This window comes from Berghia stephanieae, chromosome 9, assembly GCF_034508935.2.
Source record: "Berghia stephanieae isolate SIO BIC M18660-M18661 chromosome 9, UCSD_Bste_1.3, whole genome shotgun sequence".
NCBI classification, from domain to species: Eukaryota; Metazoa; Mollusca; class Gastropoda; order Nudibranchia; family Aeolidiidae; genus Berghia; species Berghia stephanieae.
In genome coordinates, this window is record NC_088368.1 from 23,808,726 (window position 1) to 23,834,133 (window position 25,408).

Genomic DNA, 25,408 nt, shown 5'->3' on the forward strand with positions numbered 1-25,408 from the left:
TGTGTGTATGCGTCTGTGTGTGTGTATGTGTGTGTTTGTATGTGTGTATGTGTGTATGTGTGTGTGTGTGTGTGTGTGTTAGATGAAGACAAAGCTGCTAATAGTGCTAATTTTATACCAGAGTAATACATCAGAGGGAATGCGAGTAAAGAGTTCTTATCAAGGACTAAACTTTGCGCCACCGGGAGCGGGACTCGAAACAGCGACCTACCGGTCTGAAGGCGAGTTTCATGCATACTACGCATGCGCTTAAAACTGCGCCAGTGAATCGCAGCCGATTACAAATGCGGCACAAGGCCGATTAAATAATTTGGAATTGCCACCTACTCCCTTGATTAGAATCATGATAACAAATTGTTATCCCGGTGATCACATGAAAACCACAGACTATCAGATGTCAATGGTCTATTTGCATAAATAAGCAACTCTCTATCAAATAAATGGACTGTGGTTATATTATCGTTTCATTTATCTATTTTCCCATCAGAAGGTCAAGTTCATTCTGTGACAACCTGCTCAATCTGGCTCCGGAATATACCACTTAATTTGGTGGGAAGGCGCTCTCCGTCGCTTCCCCCCCCCCCCCCACACCCAATGTAAAAAAATGAACAGTAATTTACAAATCTCGATAAATAGTAAGCGCGTGATGATATAGATAGAAAGAAGTTGGCGTAACTCGGGTCTTTGTTATTGTTTTTTGCCATCCACATTTATGAGTAATTCTACTGAATTTCGTCCCAATTTGTCTGGTTTCCCGATTGGAGAGGTTCTCGATTTTTTTGCTGCGTTACTACTTTTTATGGCAAAGAGGGAAATAGTTTAAATTAAACTGAAACTGATTTCGTTCTTGTAGTCTTCAATCTATAGACAGTGTGCGCTTGGCTAAGAAACTCACAACAGTGCCATCCGGAAATAAAACGGACCAACACACAAAACTATGTGTAATCTTGGTCGTTTATGGTCGTCTGATTAATACAGTTTAGTAAGAATTACTCATAAACGTGGATGGCAAAAAAAAAACAAAAAAAAAAACAAAAACAATAACAAAGACCTGAGTGAAGTCATCTTCTTTCTATCTATAATGAAAAAAAATAAGTATAAATTTATACTAACCTGAGACTGTTTAAGTTGAATCAATGAGAGAACTTCCTCAGTGAGATAGTAATCCTTAGACCTGGCATCAGTGAACACGTAGATGAAAGAATGGGGAAGGGATACTTCTAAGGCTGTTTTGATGGCTCCTACACTCATCTCAGGACAATCACCTGATTGGAATACAAAGTCGAATAGTCGAAATTTAAGAATTGGGATAAACGAATCTAAATGTAACCAGTCATCCCATAAAGGCAATGTGTCGGGATGAACATGGTGGTATCCATGAATGTTAAACTCAACATATAATTGATAAACTAATCCGCAATTGGATTCAATAGTCTGATGTCACGTCGCCCATCAACGACAGCCATCGTGATTCTAAACAAAGAAAATCGTTACTTTTTATTCTTCATGCTGGCTAGAACTTTTCATATGTCCTGTGATCAGAATGTGTAAAAGTCAAAACATGATCAGATTTATAATGTTTATTTCCTCTGGATACGCTTTTATGCTCCTCGGAGAAATATTTCATAAGGGCGTCCGCCATTATTCCGATAGTTTAGAGCCAGTTACTAAGTTACCATGCGTCATTACGAGGGAAGTGACGTTGCGACTGTTGAAGCGTATAGTTGGTGAGAAACACAGGCTATTATATTAAGAACAGACACACGTCGATGTTAATCATTATAGTCTACTACGGTATTGTGGAGTTACCACAGGTCGAGACGAATCTTTTGAGCCATCAACCACACAATCGTTCTGGTAATAAAGTCCGTTGGTGCGCGCAAATGAATCTGGCAACAGGGCAGCCAGGTGGTAATTCCAGGGCCAAAGTCAAATTATTGACCTATCATTATGCCCTAGCAGATATCTAAATACTCATTTGAGTCAACGGAATTAGACTTTTATTTAAAAATAAAACGTGTTGCATGCTACTCGTATATTTACCTGTAATAAATAGTTTTATAATCTCTTGATTTGCCAATAATTCTGTGCTCGTTGGCAAAAATTTAACATGGGCTCTATGAGGCGTGAACTTATTTGCAGGTCTGATAACCCATTTCCTTATGGGCTCATTGTTGTAATGGAAATCTCAAAAAATGGCGCAAAATATTGTTCATTACAACAAGGTTAAACTGGGTTCGGATGCCAGTCACATTTTATCCTTAATAATAAAAAAAAAAAAGAAAAAAAAAGAAAAGAAAGAAAGCTAGAGTTAAAAATAAAAACTCATTTATAATAAACACCAGGGATTGTCTAACCGTAGCCATCGTTATGTTTTAGCGTGATACTAAATTCCAAAAGGACTGGCAGTTTGACGTCATTATTTGGTTTTTGCACCGCCTAGTGACTTGTCGTTAGTAGAGCTCCTGGAAACAAGTTATTTCATTGGTTGAACTATTGAATCCAACTCACGATTTGTTTTCTTTTGTGGCAAAAGACTGGCATTTTGACCTCCTTTTTTAGTCAGTATCAGGCCATAACTTTACGAAGGCCACGTTCTAACCCGTAGACTTCTGACCCATCAAAATATGGACTATGTTACACACTTTCAGGCCCACATATATCGTCAAACATATCGTGTTGTTGGCGGAGAAAAGAATGAAAGAAGTTAAAGTCCCTCTGCTTTGTTATTGTTTTAATACTGCTAGTTTTAGGATTAATTCTCATGTATTCGCTCAAACAGACTATGAAGATTAAATTATGTTATACATACTTTTCTGTAATGTTGATACGATTGGTCAGGCATATAGAACTAGTTCGTGTTTTACTTAAACGCATAACGTCGATAGTCATGCCGTGTCGTTTATAGGTATGTGCGGCTATGTGAATTGTGGTATGACATTCACATTCGGATCGAAAGGTCCTAGGTTCGAGCCTCGTTCATCGCATAGTTGAGTCCCCCCCCCCCACCCACCCCTCCAATTTGTACTTATTTCCTTTTAAGCTGGTAATAATTCATATGATTAGATTCATTAAATGACTGAACTGATGGAATGGATTAATGGGTGGGTGACAACATCATTTCAAAAAAATGTCAAAAACAATTTCAAAAATTCCATCCACCCTTTTATCCCTTTTATTTGTGTTGTATTGCGACGTCTAAAAAAGCACGTACACCATCATTATGCCCAATGGTTTTGAGACTGCATGGTTACTCTCAAACGCCCAACAAGACATCAAAGATGACACAAATGATGACACAAAACACTTGATAAACAATGTTCTAAATGATCCAAAATTTACTTAAGTGGCGAATTGGTGAAGACAATTGTCAGGCAAAATGGGATGTACATGTTTCATGCTGAGGTCACACCCCGAGACTCTTTCCTTTATTTAAGTGTTATCTTGTCAGTTGGCTAAATTATGACTCTTGTTTTGTTAACCCCCAGACAGGAAATGACCTATCATTAGAAGGCTAAAATGTTTTGGATAGGCCATGAATGTGTGCTGCGCCATCACTATTACAGTTTAGATAATAATTAGCACATCAAAGAGTCGTGACAACGTGATATTTTTAGTTGTTGACAAAACTGCTTACCATGACTAAAGGTTTTATTTTCATTTTGTCCGAAAATGTTTACTTTGATAAATATCAATAGATGACAAGTTACACCAAACTTGCTTAAACGTTTCAAGAGTATCAGACCGATCTGCTCATGTTAGCGGTCTGATTGCCGAATTCAGATAATATGGGCTTGTTTTAACACTGTTGTAATGGACAATATTTTGCGTTGGTTTGAGAATATTAACATTGCAACAATGAGCCCATAGCAATTTGGGTTATCAGGCCTGCAAATGATTGCACATTGTATCGAACCTTACACTTCGAAAAAATGAAAGAAGCGCCAGGTTTCGAGACTCTTTGACAAGTTGAGCGTCGTTTATATCCTCCGAATTTTGAGGCATAACTTTTCTGGCCAAATTTTTCCAAAAAAAAAAAAATGTTTTGTTAGAGTACGACTGGATGCCGCATTAATTCAAGTGTTGCTGTTTCGTGCTTTGATAATTTCGTCAATAGATTTGGTATTTCCACAAACATTCAGCAAAACCACGGGAATCCCATTATCTGATCTTGTCGTACACGGAAAGAACAATTATTTTCACATTGGCAAAATATATTTTCTGTTCTATATAGCGCAATATCCCTAATAGTCTGTGACGTCACAGACGGAAAAGTTATTAGAGAGAGAACGTCATGTTGGTTGTGCGCATGCGTCTCTCATCATCGCTTCCGTTGAAAGCGGCTTGAGACACTTCAAAACCAAATTGACGTTCTCTCTGTAAGGCGACGTCCAATCAAGGGACGCTACACTTCCGCTAATCTCATTCCCTATTGTGTTCAAAGCTTCTTACATGCGATCTCAACCATATAGCTATATTTGACGCGTAGGACGAGACATTATGCATGTTTAGGTGTTTTTACAAGTTTATTTTTATTCAACAGACATAACGCTATTGTTGTCCAGTTACTCATTTTATTGTGCGGTTATGTGGTCTTTTGGTATGACACTCACTTTCGGATCGAAAGGTCCTGGGTTCGAGCCTCGCTCATCGCATAGTTGAGGTTCCGCCTGAGTGCGATGAGGGAAAGTGAGTTAAGAGCCCTTTTTAAGGACTCAAGTTTATGGAAAGAAAACAAAATCCCTTTATTCATCCCCAAGGGGAAATTTGTCTTTAGGGTCTATTCCAAGGGAAGACTGGAATAACTCAGGCGTTAGCTGCTGCAGTGCAGCACCGTAAAGTGAGCTAGGGCGAAGTGTCTTGCTCAAGGCCACACAACGAGATGGGTAGTCGAACTCGGTACTTTTTTGGGTACGAAGCAAAGATCGTACCCCTGAGACAGGCTTCTCCCTAATTATAATAATATACTGTCTAGAGAGGTATAGATAGTGTGAGCTTGGCAAAGAAGCTCACAACATTCCCATCCGGAAGTATAACGGACTAAAACACAAAACTATTTGTAACCTTAAACGTTTATAGCTTGGTTATTATAGTTTAGCGAGAATTACTCATAAACGCGGATTAAAAAAAAAAAAGAACAAAGACCTGAGTGACGTCAACTTCGTTCTATCTATATTGTCTAGAGAGGCATACTAGAAACAAGGATATTTACAAGTCCGAAGACGAGAGTAATACTACCACAATGTTGCTTTTTCCAGTTAAGACAGACCTTCCGGTTTTTAAGGGATAAATAATGTAGTCGTCATAGCTAGCATAATTGAGTCCTTGGAAAAGACTCTACTTACACTCTCTCACCGTACTCAGGTGCAAAATGAGTACCTGGCCGTCAAAACTTAGTCTCTGTTCGAAAATATTGCAATACCGTCTAACAGGCGTCATGTCACGTCATACTGTAAAGTGTTGCTGTTGGCCATGGACCCCTTGCAAAGCGCTTTGAGCACGTTTTGGTGGATATTGCTCTATATAAAAGATCAAGCTCAAATAAAACTTCAAAATCCTTAAAATTATGAAGTTCTCATGAACTTCTCGAATTGGAGCCAAAAATTCGTAATTCTACGACGTTTTCTTAATAGTAGACAGGTCTGGATAAAGAAAACCTCCAATGACCCCCAATCCGTCCAAATAAAAAAAATGGAGTCTCAATAAACCTGGGACGTCTTAAAACTGAGTCTTCAAAGGATTTAAACTTCTCAGGTTTGACGCGTTTTGGCAAGTTGAAACTCATTTTAATCGTTCGATACTTGTAGTAAGTAATCAGTTTCTGGCTAAAATTGAGATGATAAAAAAAAAATTTGTAACCCATCGCCTCGAAATTAGTGCGGGGCGGTCCTTGGCAAGCTTAAGGACCACGGTCCTACGGTCCTTGGGAAATGAAGACATTGAACATTCCTGAGAGACTGTTGGAAATTCGAACCGGTTTGACCTTTGAGAGCGTGGGATCGTTCATTCTTGAACCGTTAAAGACCGCTACACGATGAAAACCGTGGCCTACAAGAGTAAAACACACGGAGTAGTCACACTCATTTCAAATTGTAACCTAATTAGAGAAGAGGGGTGATGCCTTCTTTATTTGCTCACCGTACTTCATTGTTACTTCGATAATTTAATAAAATTTGAAATTTATCCCCATTAACGGAGATAATGGCATCGCCCAAGGCGTTGATCGAGTTGTTCGTAGCGTTGATACACACACGCAACTCCTACCCCTCCCCCCCCACACACACACACACACACATTAGAGGGCAGCGAGCATTGAAGAGTAAGAGAGAGACGTGAAGTTATAATAAGAGGGGGTGGATGAGGTGATAAGAGGGGTCGATGGTGACTTTTCGCCAGATCTAACAAACTCAGCTACCCATTCATTGCTGAGTAGACAGGGATTCAGAAAAAAATCGACTGCACCCGGGATCGATCTCTGGCCCTTTGCGTATAAAGAGAGTGCTCTATCAACTGAGCTATCGGGGTCCCCAAATATTCTATTGGACTTTTTTAAAATTCAGACGTTATAACTGGGTTTTTTGGAAGGAAGAAACTAATGAAACTCATATTATTTGATTAGTAAAAACACCAAACGAAATTTTAATATTATTGTATTATTTTAAATGACAACACTGCGATAGAAAGGAGTGGTGACAAGAATGGACAAAAGAAAACAAAAAATCGGATTTGCTACTTGCTAGGTTCGACACACACACACACACACACACAAACACACACACATCTTTTGTAGTCACATACATTTCAAACAATAACCCATTAGAGAAGAGGGGTCATGCCTTCACCATAGATCATTGTCATTGCGATCATTATGGTGTAGTAAATTTTGAAATTTACCCCGTATAATGGAATCGTCCAAGGCGTGCGCCTCCTGTTCCCCCCATCTCACACACGAAAGGGCGGTTTGCGGAGTGGAGGTTGGTGGTCGTCTGCCTGTATGGTCGTCTGTGTCGTTTAGTGTATGGCAAAGGGGGGTGGGTGCAATTAATTAAGTGGGATGGGTGGTGATTGGTGGAAGATAGGCAACCGAAGCAACGAATCGCTGGGGAAGTAGTAGGCTATGGCGCGAGACCGTAGGACCGTGGTCCTTGCAAGGACCGCCCCGCACTAGTTGAAAGGTGATAAGAAGTGAGGACCGGCGCCGGTCTTCCCCTCTGGGACCGGTCTTCGGTTCACAGCTAAAAGACCGTCGGACCGCGGTCCAGACCGGTCTTCAGCGCGGCACTACTCGAAATAGCGTTATGCAGTGGTACGGTCTTTGCTTCGTACCCGAAAAGTACCGAGTTCGATCACGTTACGTGTTTCCTTTTTAAGGAGGTATAGCTTGACACGTTGAGAATGGTTTTGCTACCATAATTGCCTTGGACTTGGACTTGAAAAGAAAAAAAAAGGAGAAGAAAAGAATAAGGAGAAACTCTTTATCTAGCTCTTCAATCTTCAAAGGTTTCTATCAATGCAACCCCTTAACATTAGTAATTACACTAATTGTTAATATTCAAGAGCTCAGCCACTCACTCTCATGACCTTCCCTGATAAAACATTGTAGATTCATCATATCAGCAAACCAACCTGCATTGGCGTAATGGGACGTAATGACAATAATAATAATATTACCGCCGTACTCTTAAAAGACGCATATTTAAAATTTTGTCCAGAAAACTCGTCCTTCAAATATCGATCGATTAAAATGACTCTCATCTTGTCAAAAACTCTCAAACCCTGGACTTTGCTCAAATTCCACGATTTAAAAGTTTTTGCCGAGATGAGGGCCATTTTAATCGATAGACGTCTAGATATTATTTGAAGGATGAGTTTTCTGGCCAAAATTTCGAATACGTGTTATTTTTCAGAGTACAACAGAAGAGCAGTTAATCAAATTAAATTATTATGCGATGACGTCTCGTTTTGTGTGAAATAAAAGGAGCAGGCTCTGGCTCATTCAGCACTGCATCTGATACAGGGCCGACCACTCTCTGATAACTCCCACTCTCTTGTTTCCTCGACTTTTCCGGTGAGTTTCTTGATTTTTCTTGTCAGACATTTTCTTTATTTTAACTTACTGGGCATAGGTTAGGTTTTGTTTATGTTCAAATCTTAAAAAAAAATACTTTTAGCCTATAGAGTAATTTAATAATATTGAATTTAGAGTTAGAAAGTTTTATATAATGTGGTTTTATAAAAATCATTTGTTTTAATAATGGAAGAGGAAAGAAAATTAGGAGTTTTCTTAAAATCACAAGATAATGGAAGTAAAGCAAAGAATATTACTTTGAAAATTGCAACTGCCTTTTAATGTGAGCTTAAAGTTTTATGGCATTTGCGTTGGTTTCCCGTCAAACAAAATGTCACAATCCACGCGCGGCGACCATCAAATGAAATTGAATAGTGAGTTGCAATTAGTATTACAACCATTGGGATCATTTATTGTTACCTTGAGCACTACTAACAACAACTCAGTTATTTCAATTTCTTTTGGCGACTGTCGGATTGTATTGTGGCCTGTTTTTCTTTTGTTTTCTTTTTCTTTTTTTTTTTGGCAGGGTATAGAAAGAACGAAGTTGACATCACTCAACAGGTCTTTATTATTGTTTTTTTTTGCCATCTGTGTTAATGAGTAATTCTCACTAAACTGTATTGACCAGACTATAAACGTTCAAGGTTACACATAGTTTTGTGTGCTGGTCCGTTATATTTCCGGATGGCAATGTTGTGTTTCTTAGCCAATCGCACACCATCTTGAGTAAATGAATGCTGATAGACCCCTAACTCACATTCTTTACTATTTCCGGAGTGAGAGAGATGGGGGGGGGGGGGGTGTAGTATTCTATCAAGTTGTCACAATATCTGTGTCTGTCTGCCTAAACCATATGGAACAAAAATGCACTGGTTAGGAGTTCAGTATCGGATCGTAGCGGCTACAACTGTCGTTTCGGGTCGGGATCGTATCCGACTCGTATCAATTTTTGCCCACCCCATTGCGCTTTATACAGAGCTAATAATGCTAATTTCGCATGCAATTCTCGCGCACTGTTGAACGAACGGCTCAAACCATGGTCACTCAACAAGCGTGTGACGTGGCTATTTATATAGAGTGCTATGTATGGCTCACCGTTGTCACTGTGGTGCATAGAGGGAAAAAAATGTTAGCGCACAATAAGTTCATTTATTTAATTTATATGTAGATGAGGTCGCCGGCGGCGCGATACGATATTTAAAAAAAATATAAGAATTTTATTTTCATACCAGACTGTTTAAAAAAACTGTTTAAAATAACATTAAACCAAATGTCAATAACATGATTTATATCCCAATCGGCAATTAAACTTTCACATAAATTATCATAAATTATATTTACGAGATTTAAAAAACCCCAAACAATTTTGACAGGACGACTAATATGAACAATCTGAATGCAAATGAGTTGCATTCAGTTAAACGGTTTCAGCTTTCCATAATAGTTCGATACAAAGTTCTAAGGTTAAGTTTTTAACAACAAGAAAAGTAGGACAGTGCCAGAAGACAACAGAGAATAAAAACTTCGCGGCGGCGATGGGGTTCGAACCCGCGACCTTACTGGTACGCCTGGCCGGGGAGATTGTGACTCTACCGTATGAGTTATTCGCGACCCCCCCAAAAAAGTCACTTCAAACTGTAGTCTATCTAGAGCCATTCTCCCCGACTTCTTGAGGTCACGGGTTCAACACACACAAACGCCGCGAAGTTAGTTGGTCAGCATTTAAGCTTAATAGCCTATATTCTCAACACACACATGTATCATAGAAACGATTGAGACATTGAGTATGCTCCGGTTTTTGGGGTTAATTTTAATTCAGTAAAGTGAGTGGAGCTGGCACTTATGTTGATAATAACAAGAATGAAGTGAGTAGGAAAGTGACAAAAGACAACAGAGAATAAAAACTTCGCGGATGCAATTGGGGCTCGAAGGTTAACTGAATGCATTTAGACATGAATGTGTCCTCAATGTAGTCTTTTAATGGAAAGACGCCATTTTTCCTTCAAATCATCCATTCCCACATTGCACTGACTGTTTCTAGCTTCTTTATGGTAGAGAATAAAAGTTAGTATTTCTTATCACCTTAATTATAAATTCACTTTTTGGCATCCGCTACATCCCGACATCACTTCAAATATTGATCGATTGAGAAGCCCAAAGGCTACAAGAACGTACGTGCTTCTAGATTCTGCTAGACCCTCAGACTACAAGCACAAATGTGTTTCTAGATTCTTGGGGTAGATGCCCTTACGGGTTGCTAGAGACGTCGTGTTTCTAGATTCTGAGTGCAGAAGCCCTGATGAGATGCTAGATCCACAGCTACAAGCACGTAGGTGTTTATAGACTCTAGAAGCCTTTATGGGATGCGAGACCTACAGGCTACAATATAAGCACGTACGTGCTTATAGATTCTGAGTCTAGAATCCCATACAGGATGCTAGATCCTGAGACTACAAGCACAAACGTGTTTCTAGATTCTTGGTCTAGAAAACTTGTCGATTAAACATTTAGAGTGGTTTTATTATCGACTCGAAAGTTTAAATTTAAGTAGACTACTACCTGTATATGCCCCTAGTATCACACGATACCGTGAACAGACACCAATTGGATTCAGTAGTCTGATGTCACGCCGCCCGGCAACGGCGGCCATCTTGGTTCTAAACACAGTAAATCATTACTTTTTATTCTTCAAGCTGGCTAGAGCTTTTCATATGTCTTGTGACCAGAATGTGTAAAAGTCAAAACATGATCAAATTTATGGAGTTTTTTCCCCCTCTGGATACGCTTTTATGCTCGCCGAAGAAATATTTCATACGGGCGTCCGCCATTGTTCCGATAGTTTAGAGCCAGTGTTACTAAGTTACCATGCGTCATTAGGAAGTGTCGTTACGACTATTGAATCTTATTGCCACATTATATACTTGCCTATCACATGAAGCAAATCGACCACCGATTCTAAGCAACACGAACAATTTTATTACGGACGATTGTAAAAAAATGCATTGTGTCGTTGAGATGCAATTCCTTCATCAGTGAGTCAAAATATTGTGACAAATTCATTATCATGAACCGTGGGGATGATTTTTTTGTCTGTTTGGTATATACTACACGTAGCTATAGAATTAAGGAATTTTTGTCAACATGTTGGTTGACTGGAAAAAAAAAATCTCGTCAAGGGGATGGAACGGTGCTTCGAGCCTTCAAGTCAAGTAGCCAATAATGGCTTGCAGCAACTTCATTTAATAAAATTTATGAAAATTGCATACATTTAATGTATTAAGTTGGAAGCAGTACAAAACTCCTTTTTCTCTACCCCCCCCCCCCCACCCCTCAACACGCCTCCCCAGCTCACGTCATTCACAATAATATGCATGATGTCGTTTCATATTAATGTCTTTTTTATATCGATATAGATTTATTGAAAATCGGATCGGAGAAAGAAGACGTGCATACAATAAGGTAAACATCCGAGTTAGAAACTTTTGTAGATAACGGCAATAAAAAATTTCAGAATATAATTAAAATGCCTTGATCTGGCTAATACTGAGAACATCTGCGGGCGATTTAAAGTGTGACTAGTGCAAAGTGATCGATATATAAATTGTATACAAAGCCGCCAAAAGCTGTGGGTGTATAAAAGAAATTGTCCTTAAGAGCCACCAGGCCCATGGAGTCGGAGTTTATCCCGGTTTCTCAAGCTCGAAACGGACAATAGCAATTGCATGCTACCTTTTGAATTGGACGCTAGTCTATTGAAAAGTCCTTCCGCCAGATCTAACAGAGCCAGCTGACCAATCACTGCTGGGGTTGTTTAAAGTATTGATGAAAAATGTAATATGTGAGTGGGCTGCCATGTCGTCGTTGATATAAAAAACACTCGCCTTTGGAGCGTCAGGTCCTGGGTTCGAGTCCCACTTTGAACGGCGCAAATTTGTCCTTTGAAAAGACTATCAATTCACATTCTTTAATGGTACTCAGGTGTAAAATGAGTACCTGACCATTAACAGCGTTGCCTCTGTCGGAAAAGATTATAATATCGTCTAACTCGTCCTACATGTTGAGTGCTGCTCATGTAATGCGCCTTGCGCACGTTTAGTGGATGTTGCTTTATTCTTTAAAAAACAACTAAATAATATATTATATATATATATATATATATATATATATATATATATATATATATACATATCGTCGCCATGATGACCCTAATGTTATAACACCGTTGTAGGCTTAAACACTCAAAAGGTGAGAGCATATCTATGCGGTTATGTTGTCATATGGTATGACACTTTTTCGGATCGGAAGACCTAGGTTGGAGGATCGCTTGGCGGATAGTTCAGTATTGGAAAAGACTCTTTACTCATAATCCCTCACCGTACTCAGTTGTAAAATGAGTACCTTACCGTTAATAGCGTTGTATCTGTCAGAAAAAAATAATTAATATCGCCTAACAGGCGCCGTGTCTCGTTCTACACGTTACATGTTGTTGTTGGCCAGTGGCTCCTGGTTAATCGCTTTGAGCACGCCTAGTGGATAGTGCGCTTTATAAAAGCTCAAGTTTATATATATATATATATATATATATATATATATATACACACACATACATACACACACACACACACACACACACATTAAAGCCATATATAACATGTCTGTCTTTATGGAATTAGGCCAGTGCCCTACACATACATTAATACATTGGCTTTGTAAAAAAAAATTAATTAATACAACCATCTAAACAAATTTCTTTTACGACTACATATAACATATAATAAATATCCCGTTTTCGCAGCGTAAAGCCGTGATTTATGATCATGTTCTAAGCGTTTTACTTTTTTTTTTTTTATTTACCCCAGGTGGACAACATAGTTTTATTTTTGTGAACGTCAGCCAGACCGAGATCAGGCGTTCTCTCAATGAATAGAATGAAATGAAGATGACGTCACTCACATGTTTCTTTCTTTGTGTTATTATTGTTTGTTTGTTTGTTTCTTTGTGTTAGTTCGCATATTTTTTGAAAAAAAAATTGTTGTTGTTACGAGGCTGGAGTGAAAAGTCTTGACGCCTATTGAATATCTCCGATTATTTTGAACTCAGTTTAAACTATAATCAACATGTGCGGAATTCATTCTTCTATCAGGTCACCAAATTTTGTTTAGTTGCTATTTCTTGATGTTTATTTGAAAGAACTTCAACTCCAACATGTCGGTCAAAGAAATCACACACAATAAACAGCGTGCCGTGACTGAGATCATAGCCATCATTAAGTTGTAGCCTGACACTGAAACCCAAAAGGACTGGTCTTTTGACGTCATTATTTAAATTTGGTTTTTGCACCGACTAGTGAGTTGTCGTTAGTAGTGCTCATGGAAACAAGTGGTCCCATTGGTTGAACTATTGAATAGAACTCACGATTTGTTTTCTTTTGTGGCCAAAGACTGGTCTTTTGACGTCATTTTTTGGCCAGTGTCAGGCTATAAGTTACCGATGGCCACGCTGAGATCCTCACTGCAGAAAGAGAGAGAGAGATGCGCACCCGAAAGCATTCATAAACGGCTGAAACCCAATAATAGTGACTCGTGTGTTGGTATAAAAACTGTTCAGAGGTGGGTAATGTTCTTTACTGGAACTGATGTTGTCCCACCAATAATAATGAGCAGGCTCGCAGTGCCCGTCCACAAAGCGCATTAATCGCAGCAAATCAACAAAAAATAATTTTTAAATTACGAACTTAATCGAGCTAATCGCCATGCGGCTATGTGGTCTAGTGGTATGACACTCGCTTTCGGATAGGAAGGTCCTGGGTTCAAGCCTCGCGCTCGGCGAATAGTTGAGTCCTTGGAAAAGGCTCACAATCTCTCACCCTATTCAAGTGTAAAAAGAGTACCTGGCGGTTAAAAGCGTTGTCTTTGTCCGAAAAATTGTAATATCGTCTAACAGGCGTTATGTCCCGTCCTACATGTTAAATGTTGCTGTTGACCAGGAACCCCTTGTAAAGCGCTTTGAGCACGTTTAGTGGATATTGCGCTATATAAAAGCTCAATTTAATTTTTAATTTAATAAAGCATCCCATACATTTCACAAAGGCTTGAAATTTCATAGGGATATAATATCGTTCGAAAAATTCTGAGGGACAGAAAGATAATAATCTGTGCCCATTGGATACCGAGAATGCTCACACAAACGCATGATCACATTGAAAGAGGAAGTTTTCTTGAAGTCGTGAACAATCCCCTATACAGTTCTGATTTAGCTCTAATTGACGTCATGTTTAGTCAGTGTCAGGCCGTACGATGGCTACTGGTGCAGGCGGAGGTGACTCGTTGCCGCGTTAAGTTCTCTTCTACGCGATGCAATAACTGCTTGCTTCATCGTTGGTGGCTCCGTGTGGATGCAAACGGTGACTATGCGGAACTTTAAAATGATAAACCAAAAGGACATAAACTAATCTTTGTTTTGGTACCTTTATCAGTTTCGTATCTATTATGGTTTTGAAAATACAAGATCCGCGTAAAATCCTTTCAGGGTGACCTTACATTTCATTTTTGATTGTTTTGTTTTAGTTTTTAATATTTTTTTTTTAACAACAGCATTCGTTCTCCTCAATAAAACATGTGAATTTCACCCAAGTTCGATACTATGATTCGCTAAACATTTACATTATCTAAATAATTTTCGAGATGATATGTTTTTGAGGGGTTAAGTTATCAGTAACACACTTTATAGTCACCTGGAACAACTACAAAAGATGTCTAACTTCTACGTCGTGGCACAAGACCGAAGGGCTAGAGCTCAGGTGGTCGCTGGTTCAGATAAGAGGGGTTAAGTTACAAATAGGTCTTAACAAGTGTTCGATTTAACCTTCGAAAAAAATATGTCCAATTGGCTACGTCTACACATATAAAATTGGCAGGTTTGCTAACTGAACAGATTTAACTTTGACATATTTGCTACATGTACGGGTGAACACCATGGGTATATTGGCTAATCCCACGGGGATAATACAGATATATTGGCTACTTCTAAGGGTAAAATATTGATATAAAATTGGTTACTCCACCTGTACACAATATTGACATACTGGCAACTCTTTCGGGTATAATACCGATAAATTGGCTGCTACCACGGGTATAATACTAACATTTTGGCTACTTCCACAGATATAAAATTGACATATCATTGGGTTCTTCTAAGGATGGCTACTACCACGGGTATAATATTGAATTATTAGCTACTCCCACGGGTATAATACTGACCTATTATCTACTTCCAAGAGAATCATACAGATAAATTTTCAACTCCTAAGGGTATAATATAATATTGGCTACTTCCATAAGTATAATACAATATATTGGCTACTTCCATTGGTATAATAATATTGACATATTGGTTACTTCTACAGATATCGGACTTCCACGAGTATAATACAATATATTGGCTACTTCCATTGGTATAATAATATTGACATATTGGTTACTTCTACAGATATCGGACTTCCACGAGTATAATACAATATATTGGCTACTTCCATTGGTATAATAAAATTGATATATTGGTCACTTCCAAAGATATCGGACTTCCACGAGTATAATACAATATATTGGCTACTTCCACGAGTATAAAACAATATATTGCCTACTTCCACGAGTATAATACAATATATTGGCTACTTCCACGAGTATAATACAATATATTGCCTACTTCCAAGAGTATAATACAATATATTGGCTACCTCCATTGGTATAATAATATTGTCATATTGGCTACTTCCAAGAGTATAATACAATATATTGTCTACTTCTATTGGTATAATAATATTGTCATATTGGCTACTTCCACAGATATCGGACTTCCACGAGTATAATACAATATATTGGCTACTTCCACAGACATAAAATTGACCTCATTCAAGATGAAGGTGATCGTGATCGTCATTTTCTGCACCATTGCTTACATCACTGATGCATGCAGCGGACCAGAAACTGCAGAGGAGTTGGCTTCAAAGAAATGTTCCAGTGACTACGATATCGGTAGGTAAACCGCATCTCCCTCTGTCTGTCTGTCTGTCTGTCTGTCTGTCTCTCTCTCTCTCTCTCTCTCTCTCTCTCTCTCTCTCTCTCTCTCTCTAACACACACACGCACATACATACACAACCGCACACTGCACACACACACACACACACACAAACAAACACACATACACACACTATCTCTTTCTCTGTCTCTCTCTCTCCCCTTCTCTATCTCTCTCTCTCTCTCTCTCTCACACACACACACACACACACATACATACATGCACAACAACACACTGCACACACACTGCACACACACTCTCTCTGTCTCTGTCTCTGACTCTCTCTCTCTATCTCTCTCCCCCCTCTCTCTCTCTCTCTCTCTCTCTCTCTCCCCTCACTCTCTCTCTCTCTCTCTCTCTCTCTCTCTCTCTCTCTAGTTTGTTTTATCATCACATCACCACTACAATTCAAAATACCATCTTCATCTTGAAGTCTCGGATCCTCAGCGTTAGGATGCCTCGTCTCTTGTCTTATAAATAAAGCAAATTTAAGCCTTTTCATTCGCCAGATGGGTGAAATTGTTCTTGGAACACTCTGGTCCCGACGTTATGATGTGTCCTTGGGTATGCCACTTTATACACATTACCCCATTCGACTCAGGTGTGAAACGGTGTGTACCTGGCTATAGGCAGTGACGGATATTGTAACGTGTAAGTACACAAAGGAGCCTAACACGCGAATGGGACTATATGAAATAGAAATATGACTCCCTAGGACCTTTATGAGTGTTCATATCTATTCATTTAATCATTTATGATATTCCATTTCACAGTCTTTGTCGGACACAAGGTTAGTGGATCTTCTAGCACTTTTGGAGACGGATTCTTGGACACTTACAGAAGAGACATATTTGGCGTTGATGAAGCATTCAAGGTAAGTATTGATCGTATGCCGTGAGCAGTCTTTTTTCATAAACGATTAGAATTTGGAACAGCCTGTCTGCGGATGTAGTTAGATCTGAAAACCTTAATTCAGAGACAGAATCGCTTCTGTGACACTCTAAACACAAACATGCACACCAAAGTCTGCGACAACACACCCCAGGTGGTTTGCAGATATGCAGGAAGAAGAAGAAGAAGAAGGTAAAGTACTCACAGCAGCCGCCAGTCGAATTAAACTTACCAATACACACATCGGTGTGTAAAATTTGACGTTTATAGAAGGAACGAAATTGACGTTCCTCAGCTCTTTGTAATTGTATTTAGTCAGACATTTTTATAAGTAGTTCTCACTAAATTGTATCAATCAGACTATAAACTTCTAAGGTCACACATAGTTTTGTAGATTGGTACGTTAAATTCGGCTGGCGAATGTTGAAAGCTTATTGGCTAAGTGCATTTCATCAATAGCTCAGTAGTTAGAGCACCCACTTCACACGCAAATAGACAGAGATCGATATCAGGTGAAGCAGAGAGGGAACTCACTTTTCCCAGCATGGCAACATATTGATCGGAATTCACAGTTTTGCCCTGTTCCAAAAAAAAAAAAAAAATAGATATTATGAACAACACCTTTAAAAGCTCAGAAAATCGTGAGCATTAGCAGCACATTTCTATCCGACGCCACAAATTGTACTTTTTTGGACAAAGAGAGTTGTGTTGGTATTCCATTGGCTGGCGTTTTTGCTCTCTGGGTCATAATGGTGAAGCTATGAGTCGTCTCCAGTGAATATTTACTGAATTAAGGCATCAGCCTCGTCTTCATACCTTTTCAATAATTTGGAGCAAATTGTTTTTCGTTGCTCTTTCATGTCACTTGTCAACATTCGTGGTACCAACCTGGCAGGCACTTTTTTGTATTCAAGGATCACTGTTACTATGTGGTGTGCTTTGAAATCCAACTTGTTTCGAAATATCAGTTTGTCTAACACGCCGATTTACCAGAATCGTGTTTTGGACTCCACTTTGATTTCTAAGGTCAGAGGCACGTTACAGCCTCCCGCAAAGAGTTTGATCTTGTTTTTGATCGGGTCTTCTTCTTCCACGAACGTAACCCATCCCAAATAGTGCTATAATCAACACAAGTATCACCATAAACACGCTTCATTCTGGTACGAATTGGATTCATATAGTCTGATGTCACGTTGCCCAGCAACGGCGGCCATCGTGGTTCTTAACAAAGAAAATCGGTACTTTTTATTCTTCATGCTGGCTCGAACTTTTCATATGTCTTGTGATCAGAATGTGTAAGAGTCAAAACATGATCAGATTTATAATGTTTTTTCTCTCCTCTGGATACGCTTTTATGCTCGTCGGAGAAATATTTCATAAGGGCGTGCGCCATTGTTCCGATAGTTTAGAGCCAATTACTAAGTTACGACTATTGAAGCGTATTTCGCTGGATGAACAGCCTTCAGTATTCAAAAAATGAATAATAGCATGGTGCTTGAATCAAATATCTTTTGGCGCAATTATTTTCATTTTTATTTATTTTGGTTTTAACCGAGGTTGTTGACCACGTAATAGGACAACAGCGATTACGTCGCGTGGAGACGTTATTGACCTCAGAAATTTTGACAGATCAAAGCCAATTAATTAGGAAGTATTTATGCTAAATGAAAGGTTCGAAATGAAATATTTTTGAAATTACAAGAAAAATTGCAGAACTTTCCATCCCACACTCGTATTATTAATCTCTTATGTATCGTTTATTTTATTAATTTGATCAGGGACCGATCCGAAGTGGAACTGTAGTGGAGGTTGTAGCAATTATCAACCAAGCGACTGGTTGTCCAGTAGAGATATACCCCACTGGTCAGGCTTTAATCTATGGTAAGTATCCTGAAACCAGTTGACTGCCGCCCTCAGGAACAAACTCTTATTTTAAAAATTTGGCGAGAAAACTCGTCCTTCAAATATCGATCGATTTAAATGAACCTCATCTTGGCAAAAACTCTCAATCCTGGGAATGCGCGAAGTCTCAAGTTTGAGAGTTTTTATCAAGATAAGGGCGAATCAAATCGACCGATATTTGAAGGACGAGTTTTCTGGCAAAATTTTTTAATACGTGTTCTTCAAGAGCATGGCACTTAGGCCAATCTTCCATGGAAAGGGTTGGGGGGGGGGGGGGGTTGCGCAAATTGCCAAAAGAATGGAGGGGGGGGGTGGGGGGGGGGGGGGAGGCAAATCTTCAAACCCCCGACGTCACTCAAGGGGGGTAATCACAAATATTCCAAAACGTGGGCATCTGTGTTTTCCCCCTATACTCTTTAAATGCTCAATTAATTAAATTTAAATTGAGCTTTTATATAGCGCAATATCCATTAAACGTGCTCCCTGGTCCACAGCAACATTTAACATGTAGGACCGGACATGACACCTGGTAGGCGATATTACAATTTTTTGGACAGAGACATCGTTGTTAACGGCTAGATACTCATTTTATCACCTGAGTACGATGAGAGAATGTGAGTAAAGAGCCTTCTCCAGGGACTCAACTATGCGCCGAGCGAGGCTCGAATCCAGAACCTTCCGAAAGCGAGTGTCATACCACAAGACCACACTATAGCCGCACATAATTAATATTATTATTCCTTTAAAATCTTTACAGCTAAACACAGAAGCCATGGCAGGTATGAGGTGATCCAGTGTTCATGCAACCCTTCACCAGATTTAGTGGATCTTGATGCTTTACGGGCCGTCGACTGTGGCGACACGGACGCGAATGGCCCTGCTCTATAAAGACTTTACTTGTTGCTACAGTACGCAAATGTGACCAGTTGTTTGTCAAGATAAGCAAGATGGCGGAATCTGAATAAACAGACTTAAACATGAAATTTTGAGTTTATTTCCATTGATTATGCTGGAGAATAAATAAAAACGGCTTTCGGATCGGAAGGTCCTTGGTTCGAGCCTCGGTCGGCGGATAGATAAATCCCTGGAAAAAGGCTCTTTTCCCACATTTTCCAATCGTACTCTGGTTTAAAATAAGTACCTGGACGTTAACAGCGTTTCTCTGTCGGGGAAAAATGTATTACGTATGATTTATTCACCATAAACACCAAATAGATGTCATTAAACTCTCTCAAGTTCACCCTCATTGAAAATCGAAACAAATTTGTTCGATATTCCATTCATATGAACTCGAGAGAGTTAACAAACATTATTTAAGAATGCGAATGTAATAACAACTCAGACATAGGTGGTAAAGAGGCGCGGGGGGGGGGGGGGACGTAAACGTAAACATCTACACAGGTCTGACATTCCAACCCAATTATGGGCCTAGTTTAACATTGCTGTAATTACCGATACGTTGCGTCCTTTTTTTGAAAATCCCTTAACAACAAGGTGTCCATAAAGAATTGAGTTATCAGACCTGCACGTATGTCCTCGTCGAGTTGTGGGGGGGGGGGGGGGATCCGATAATTCAGTTGGCAGAGAACTAGCTTCACACGCAAATGGACCGAGATCGATCCCGGGTGAAGTCGAGAATATTTTTCTGACCCTTCTGTCTGTCTCTCTCTCTCTCTCTCTCTCTCTCTCTCTCTCTCTCTCTCTCTCTCTCTCTCTCTCTCTCTCTCTCTCTCTCTCTCTCTCCTCCTCCTCCTCCTCCTCCCCCTATGTTCACCCAGCATGATTGGGTAGCTGGGTTTGTTAAGTAAACTAGTTTTTCAGAGCCATTAGTTCCATGGAACACGAATTCATCCCGGTTTCTATATCGTGAAACAAACAACAATTGCTTGTTATCCTATAGACGGGACGCTTATCTATCACAAAGTACTTTCCGCCAGATCTACAGACCCACTGCTGTTTTACTCTAGTATTATTCTTCTTCTTCTTCTAGGTTCCATGCCTGGTCCAGGCTTCGGATACTGCATAAATTATCTCTTTCCATTCCTCCCTGTCTCTTGCTTTTTCACTAGTATTATACATACATATATATATATATATATATATATATATATATATATATATATATATATATATATATATATATATATATATATAATCGATGCGATGAGCGCTATCCACCCCATTAAATATTTTTATCTGACACGTCTATTGACAATTATAGCCCCTTTCCCTAACTTTTATTACAGTCGGCATAGGTCAAACTAATAGAAAATTGGTCATCGTTAAGACATGGCAATTTAAACTCTGTTGCTTTTCTTTGTATGTAACTGGAACAACACATCAATGCACGCGCAATAAATACAGAAACACGAGAAGATATATCTACATGTAAAATAAATATCAGTCAATATTTGACGCATTGTTTATTGAAAGATAAAACATTTTCACATTCGACGGAAGAATTGTAACACATGGGGTTATCAATGAAAAGCAACCACGCTCCTTCATTAACTCACTCAACCCTAACACCGACTATATTCGTAGTTTACCCGGGTTACTTTTACCCCATGCCTATTTATTACATTTTTCTGAGACAAATTTAGGTGTATTTAGTATGAAAGCTAGTGTTTTTAGTTTTTGCATGTTAATGATAGTGAATAAATGTCTATCTATGTACAAGCTCATTTTAATACAATCTTTTTCAATTTTGAAAAGTAGCAACAATCTCTAGGATTGAGTGAGTTAAACATGTTATGCGTAGATAGTATGAGTATAATATTGTGGTGATTGAAGCTGTAAAATAGAAATGTTTGCACAGCTTTTGTTAATTCATAACATGACGCGTATTTTATAAATGGCGTTCAACTTTCCATTCAGTAAACCGAATTGATCCAATCGATTAACCAGTTAACTGCCGCGCCGCTGAGGAAAGACACGTATCTAAAAGTTTGGCCAGAAAACTCGTCCTTCAAATATCGATCGATTTAAATGACCCTCATCTTGGCAAAAACTCTCAAACCTTGACCTCTCGATGTCCTAGATTTGAAAGTTTTTTTAAAAGATGAAGGTCATTTAATTTGATCGATATTTGAAGGACGAGTTTTCTGGCCAAATATATAAATACGTGTTTTTACAGAGTAAGGCAGATAATTTGTTACTATCATTAACACATTTTAAAATACTATTGATAACGCTCTCATTATACTATGTCGCCCACAGCGTCAATCTGTTGTAATAAACAAGATAAAGTAAAAAAAGGGTTTAAAGTCAAGTTAAAAGGAATGACGAAGTTAAAGGTTTTGAAGTTTAAGAAGGTAAACTCTCTCTCTCTCCCTCCCTCTCTCTCTCTCTCTCTCTCTCTCTCTCTCTCTCTCTCTCTCTCTCTCTCTCTCTCTTTCACTCTCTTTTTTTTTCTTTTAAAAAAATATATTTTCTATCTATCTATCTATCTATCTATCTATCTATCTATCTATCTATCTATCTATCTATCTATCTATATATCTATCTATCTATCTATCTATCTATCTATCTATCTATCTATCTATCTATCTATCTATCTATCTGTCTGTCTACCTACCTACCTACACACACACACACACACACACACACACACACACCCATATATATATATATATATATATATATATATATATATATATATATATATATATAATATCTCGTTAATTAAGGTATTAACATCAACTTGAAGCAAAAATCTGAAAAGTTGTGTATTACGCAGTGCCAGAAAAATCAAATTAATAGCAAAATACAAGAAAAACATTCTTGTCCAAAAATCACCCTGCCTCAACAAAGGGAATTGCCCGCTAGAGGCCGGCTGACTTTTCGGTTGATTTGGTTTTATGCGGTCTTATGGTATGACACTCGCTTACGGATAGGAAGGTCATGGGTTTGAGCCTAGCTCGGCGCATAGTTGAGTCCTTGAAGAAGGCTCTTTACTCACATTCTCTCGCCGTACTCAGGTGTAAAATGAGTACCTGGCCGTTAACAGCGTTCTCTCTGTCCTAAAAAAATTGTAATATCACCTAAAAGATGTTAAATGTTGCTGTTGACCAGGGACCCCTTGTAAAAGCGCGTTGAGCGCGTTTAGTGGATATTGCTCTATATAAAAGCGTGATTTCTTTATTTATTTGCTTATAATAACTCGCTCGGTGCAAAGCTGATTCCCTGAAAAGGCTCTAACCTTACATTCTCTCACCATACTCCGGTGTAAAATGAGTACCTGACCATTAATCGCGTTGACTCTGTCGGAGAAAAAAAATGTATTATCGCCTAATAATCATCTGTCTCATTCTATACGTTACATATTGCTGTTGGTCAGGGATCACTTGTAAAGCGATTTGAGCACATTTAGTGGATATTGCTCTATATAAAAGGTCAACTTTTGTTTGGCATCTTTCATACACGTATTTCTTTATGTAAACTGTTGTTAATTCATGATCTTTTTGTGCAGAATAAATACAATATAATATTTCATTGTATTAACTCAAAAATTAATAATTCTTATTATTTCAATCCTAAAGTTACTTCTTGGGGTTCAATTCATCCCGACAGAACACCGTTGTGAGACGATGGGTCACATTTTTGTACTTAACACTATAGGATGGGTAGTCTACAGGATGAAAATACCACAACAGATTAACATTCGCTTTCCGCCACACCTTCGATAATCCCTAACATGTATTTACAGCCAACATTTTGATTAAAAAAAAAAAAACAACAAAAGCACATATATTTTCAAAATTTTGCCCAGAAAATTTTCAAAAATTCAATTAGATCCATTGTCTCACAACGGTATTATCTCGGAATGCATCAGGTGACAAAAATAGGGATTATACAGTCAAAATGACCAGAAGTGCCGTTATTTTTAAAAAATGCTATAATAATAATAATAATAATAATAATAATAATAATAATAATAATAATAATAATTTTTATAATAATAATAATGACAATAATAATAATAATAATAATAATAATAATAATAATAATAATAATAATAATAATAATAACAATCATAATAATAATAATAATAATAATAATAATAATAATAATAATAATAATAATGATGATGATGATGATAATAATAATAATAATAATATAATAATAATAATAATAATAATAATAATAATAATAATAATTATCATTATTATTATTATTATTATTATTATTATTATTATTATTATTATTATTATTATTATTATTATTATTATTATTATTATTAATTATCATCATCATCATTATTATTATTATTATTATTATTATTATTATTATCATTACTAGTCTTCTTCTTCTTCTACTCCTTTTGTCAGAATGTGACAAATCACCCAACATTGTAGCATGTGTGGAGGTGAGGAAATTAAATTGTTGGGTGATTTGTCACATTCTGACAAAAAGCCTAAATGTCGAGTCATCTGCTGTCCCATTTTCATTTTGACAAAACACGTCAAATTTTAGTCTCTGACGGAGAAAGCGTTAACTTTCTTTAATTTCCTCACCTCCACACGTCACAATATATTATACAGAGCTATTTACAATAATAGACCGCTTTGCCATTGATCAGATTTATCAATTATCAGCCGAACTTTGGAAAAACGCGTATTTTTTAAATTTGGCCAGAAAAAAACTTGTCCTTCAAATATCGATCGATTTATACGGCCCTCATTTAGGCAAAACCTCTCAAACCTCGGACCTCGCATATCCCAGATTTGAAAGCTTTTTTCCAGGATGAGGGTCATGTAAATCGATCGATATTTGAAGGACGAGTTTTCTGGCCAAAGTTTTAAATACGTGTCTTTCAAGAGTACGGCATTTAACTGGCTAAATAACATTTAATTTGCAACCCAGGGAATTCACTCCCTTTTATCTCGATGTATGGGATTTAGCTTTGTTGATTTTTATGGGCGGATTAACGGTAAGGATAATGAAATTATTATAAGAAACAGATAGGCGGTTTATGCAAATCTGTTCGATCAAGCGTAAATATCAACTCCCTTAGAATTGCATAGTAAACATCAGCTAACCATTAAAAAAAAAAAAAGTTTATATAGCGTAATATCCACTAAACGTGCTCAAAGCGCTTTAAACGAGTCCATGGCTAACAGCAACACGTAACATGTAGAACGAGACATGACGCCTGCTAGGCGATATTACATTTTTTCGGACAGAGACAACGCTGTTAACGGCCGGGTACTCATTTTTCTCCCGAATAAGGTGAGTGAATGTGAGTAAGGAGCCCTTTCCAAGGACTCAACTATGCGCCGAGCGAGGCTCGAACCCAGGACATTCCGATCCGAAAGAGAGTGTCATACCACAAGACCATACCCTTATAAAGAAAAGGATGATTTATTTTTTTTTAAAATAATAACTTACCCAACAATTTATTTGCAGGCTTTGGTATCAATATCGTATTATTTCAGTGATTCAGATGATGAAAAATTGAATTTACA

General features: G+C 38.1%; 2 protein-coding genes across 5 annotated transcripts in view; one reads left to right on the forward strand and one right to left on the reverse strand.

Annotated features, from left to right (window-relative positions):
- Positions 1-25,408, reverse strand: part of LOC144979899 (hemicentin-1-like) — a 166,146-nt gene that overhangs the window by 91,455 nt on the left and 49,283 nt on the right. For both annotated transcript variants that reach the window (XM_078927161.1, XM_078927160.1), the window contains exon 4: positions 1,114-1,265. In XM_078927161.1, coding sequence (XP_078783287.1) covers positions 1,114-1,265 — 152 coding nt within the window. The remainder of the gene's footprint in view (positions 1-1,113; positions 1,266-25,408) is intronic.
- On the forward strand, positions 7,911-19,924 carry LOC144979896 (uncharacterized). 3 transcript variants are annotated; one of them, XM_078927156.1, is made up of 6 exons: positions 7,967-8,068; positions 11,485-11,530; positions 15,964-16,104; positions 16,922-17,022; positions 18,818-18,920; positions 19,699-19,924. In XM_078927156.1, the coding sequence occupies exons 3-6, from the start codon at positions 15,987-15,989 to the stop codon at positions 19,827-19,829; spliced, it is 453 nt and encodes a 150-aa protein (XP_078783282.1). In that variant the 5' UTR covers positions 7,967-8,068; positions 11,485-11,530; positions 15,964-15,986; the 3' UTR covers positions 19,830-19,924. The 3 variants fall into 3 exon arrangements, with proteins under 3 accessions (XP_078783280.1, XP_078783281.1, XP_078783282.1); XM_078927154.1 differs by lacking the exon at positions 11,485-11,530 and having other exon boundaries at positions 7,911-8,068; XM_078927155.1 differs by lacking the exon at positions 11,485-11,530 and having other exon boundaries at positions 7,949-8,068; positions 15,916-16,104.